The sequence below is a fragment of the Sinocyclocheilus rhinocerous genome, unplaced genomic scaffold, assembly GCF_001515625.1.
Source record: "Sinocyclocheilus rhinocerous isolate Xijiao unplaced genomic scaffold, SAMN03320098_v1.1 scaffold586, whole genome shotgun sequence".
NCBI classification, from domain to species: domain Eukaryota; kingdom Metazoa; phylum Chordata; class Actinopteri; order Cypriniformes; family Cyprinidae; genus Sinocyclocheilus; species Sinocyclocheilus rhinocerous.
In genome coordinates this window covers 297,462-301,401 of record NW_015631803.1, presented here as the reverse complement: position 1 = coordinate 301,401, position 3,940 = coordinate 297,462, and the positions used below count along the sequence as shown (strand labels likewise).

The 3,940-nt window shown below is 36.0% G+C and overlaps 1 protein-coding gene across 3 annotated transcripts in view; it reads right to left on the bottom strand.

The window, feature by feature from the left end:
- Positions 1–1,344: 1,344 nt before the first annotated feature.
- LOC107741991 (ras-related protein ralB-A-like) overlaps positions 1,345–3,940 on the bottom strand; it is a 7,361-nt gene continuing 4,765 nt past the window's right edge. For all 3 annotated transcript variants that reach the window (XM_016554827.1, XM_016554825.1, XM_016554826.1), the window contains exons 4-5: positions 2,446–2,620; positions 1,345–2,173 (exon numbers count right to left, since the gene is read on the bottom strand). In XM_016554827.1, the coding sequence (XP_016410313.1) occupies positions 2,054–2,173; positions 2,446–2,620 (295 nt within the window). In that variant the 3' untranslated portion in view covers positions 1,345–2,053. The remainder of the gene's footprint in view (positions 2,174–2,445; positions 2,621–3,940) is intronic.

The window sequence follows — 3,940 nt, the reverse complement described above, 5'->3', positions numbered from 1 at the left end:
CCGTGTCAGAACAAATTCATCTTTATAATGTCAGATAACTTTGATAGAAAGGTATGTAATGAATTAGGTTGAATAGCTGCCAGCTGTTAAATTTAAGTACACAATTAGATAATACCAATTTAGGTCAATCCATTACCAAGCAATGCTTCATTTTGTTCAGCCTGTGGTGTAAAAAGATTGCATTAGCAATTAAAGAAAAAACACTTAAGCAAAACATGGTCAGGTCAAAGTGTCTGAATAATTTTTGGTCCCAAATTTTTATAAATTTTACTGGTAGTCCACTGTATGAAGAATTTTTGGGTATAATATGTCACAAGCTGTATCGCATCAGAAACGAGTGATGGAAACGGCAAATTTCAAATAAAAATCCCTTAATTCGCAAAAAAGTTTTTACGCTCCCTTGAGGTGGTTTTTGACTTGTGCGAAAAAGGGTTAATGCGAATAAAAAGAGATGGAAACGCATTTGCGGAGTAAATTCCTCCATGTGCATCAAAAAAGTCACGTGACTGCGCTATGGGACGGCAAAACGTAACCAGTGACCCAATCTCGTTCCTCAGCATCTGAAATGTTATGGTCATTTTGAAATGTGCGAGCAAAGACGGTCATCAACGTATTTCTGTATAATTGCCTCCCAGAACTGTTACACGACTGTGTTCCCAAACAGCAGCATCCACCTCCGAAAGCAATGACCGCATTTATGTTTTGTCTGCTCGCTCTGAGGTGCAAGTAATTTATTATATAGGCCAATGAAAATTATTATATTCAGGGGTTTCTCCTACTTTTCATAGTGATATACAGCTAGGGCTGCATGATTAATCGAATGTGATTGTCATGCGCATTTTGTTAGTAAAGCCGGTTCTGTAATCAGCAGGAAATCATCACCACGTGCTTTCAGATGGAGCAGCATTTACTACACACAGCCGTAGTTCACCGACAAGTTACGCAAAAAAATCGCAGACTATCTATCTATCTATCTCCTTACATACATCTAAAAATATGTTTGGTGCAAAGAGAACTATGAAAAAATGTCGCAGCATCCTCAGGCTTGTGCATGTGTAAGTGACGCCCATCACAAGCGTCTTTACAGTGGGGTGTTAAATGCTGAATAGACGGTTTCTCACATTCAAAGTCAAGGTGACTGATTTCCTCCGGACACATTTTACTGCTCTCATAAACTCTTATGGCCCTGCTGCCGTCCTTTGTCAAAACTCCGGAGGTCATCAAACTCCGAAACCAGAGTGTAATGCAAAATTCCAGCGTTTTCTCGTTGACACTTTTTAGCACTGAAACCCAAAACGCAACAGGAATGGAATCACAGAGATTTCGTAACAAATTCAGAGAAGGTTTATTTGGTCTATAATCACCAGGCAGAGAAATCAATAAAGTGGTTGGATTACAAAAATAGCATAATTTCAATTGTGTCCATTTTATAATAAAAGCGACACATTTGGTGAGCTTTGGTGAGTCCATTCACCTTCCTAAGCTGTGTTAAGCTGCATAATAATGCATTCAAAACACACAAAATATTGCATGTCTGTTGCCTATTCCTTAGGGACAGGCAGATAAAATAGAGTATTTAGCAAAAAAGATTTACATGTATGTGTGACATAGTGAAAAAAGAAATTCATGAAACAGAAGCAGAATTCATTTCTAAATAGTTTGCTGCAAATTGTCAGATTTAATTCTATGCAACAATTTACTTAAAAATTTATTCTATTCCTGTTTCATGAATGAGGCCCAGTGATGCAGCATAATGAATATTCCTTCTGTTTGAAAGTAAAAAAAGACTTTTGGAAAGTTATAAAGCATGCACATTTCACAGATTAGAGTTTCGCTACCGATTTGATATTACGGCAACGGTAGAAACCTATAAAAAGTCCTTTAAAGATGTGGACGCCTTGTAGTTGAGGTCGGCACAGTGGCTTAAGGTTCTGGTTTGATTGTATTTGGCAAGAAAAACTCTGGAGGAGGAAGATCAGGTCTCCTCATCACCAGAAGAACGGCTCAGTCCAGGACAGGAAAGCTTGACATGGGAATCAAGCGTTTGTGCGGCTCAAAGCAGCGTGCATCTCTCTTTCAAGCACTTCTTCTTCTTGCCGCTCTTCTTCCCGTTCTTCTCCTTGTTCTCTGACATCTTCTTCGTCCGCACCTCCCTCATCAGATCAAAGAAGACCTGCGAACGACAAAACACGCTTTACACATAGACTGTATAAAAACATGGACGTAGTGTCCGTGACGTCACCCGTAGGGTTCCGAAGATAGTTTTTGAAGCTCAAAAGTGGACGGAGGCGAGAATTACAGTTTAAGTCACTTCCTTGTTGGCTTCACCAGAGAGAGCTGGAGGTTGCCGCTTGGCTTTACAGATCCGTCAGAGTTAATATGGCATCTGAGGTTCACGTGCAAGATCATGCATTCTGAAAGTATCAGGATATTTAATGCACAAACCTTATCGACGTTCGCTCTGGTTTTGGCTGATGTTTCCACATACTGGACAGACCACTCGTCCGCTTTGGTCCGGGCCTCGTCCGCAGACACCTGCCTCCTGTCCTCCAAATCAGACTTATTCCCCACCAATAACAGAGGGATTTTATCCTCCTCTTTCACTCTCAGGATCTGCTCCCTGTGTGGACCAGCAGCACAAACACAATAATTACAACATGTAAGGCTGCACTTATTTGATTAAAAATACAGTAAAATCTGTAAAATTGTGTAATATTATTACAATTTAAAATAACTGGTTTCTATGTGAATGTATGTTAAACTGTAATTTATTTCTGTGATGCGCATCTGTATTTTCAGCATCATTACTCCAGTCTTCAGTGTCACATGATCTTCAGAAATCATTATAATATGCTGATTTGCTGCTCGAGAAACATTTATGATTATTATCAATGTTGTGCTGCCCAGTATTTTATTTTTGTGGAAACCGTGATACACTTCCATTCTAATGTTTGGAGTGAGTACTATTAAAGAAAAATGCATTAAATTGATCAAAAGTGGCAATAAATATATTTATAAAGATTTCTATTTTTATTCATTAAAACAAATCTTGAAGAAAAAATAAATAAAAAATATTAAGCAGCAAAAACTGTTGTCAGCATCACTAATAAAATTGGTAATAATTAAGCACCAATCTTTTTTTTTCACTTAAATTCCCAATAAAATATTTTAGAGCTAGAAAAATGTATATTCAATAAAAAGCTTCAATGAATTTTAAAGGTTTTATTCATTTCCATGACTTCTCCAAATCAGACTTTTAAAATTCCCTCATATATCCAAAAAGCTGTTCATTTTCAACTTCTTTTTTATTTATTTTTTTGTGGCAGTATATTACAATATTGTAAACAATTATAAGAATTTCAAGAGATTTACTTTTTATTGCCAATGAATTTACATGACTTTTCTAGATGTTTGTGACTTTTAAAATAATTTATTTACTCACAAATAGCTATTTCTGGCCAATAAAATATGTTCGAGCTTGACATAACTAGAAACAAAATGTTAATTGTAAAATTGTTCATTAAAAAAAATCCATGATTTTTTTTGTGTGTGATTTTATTGATTGCCATGACTTTTCCAGGTCCAAACCAGAAACCAGACATTTAAAATTCCCTTATATATCCAACAAAATATTTCTGGTCATTCTTCTGTAATGGCAAAGCTGTTAATTTTCAACTTTTTTATTTTCAGAAACTATGAGTGGCAAAAAAATGAAATATTAAATGACTTTTAAGTATTAAAATATTAAAGGGGTCATATGATGTTGCTAAAAAGAACATTATTTTGTGTATTTGGTGTAATGAAATGTGTTTATTCGGTTTAAGGTTAAAAAAAACATTATTTTCCACATACTGAACATTATTGTTTCTCCTCTATGCCCCGCCTTTCTGAAACGCGTCAATTTTTACAAAGCTCATCGTTCTGAAAAGCGAGATGTGCT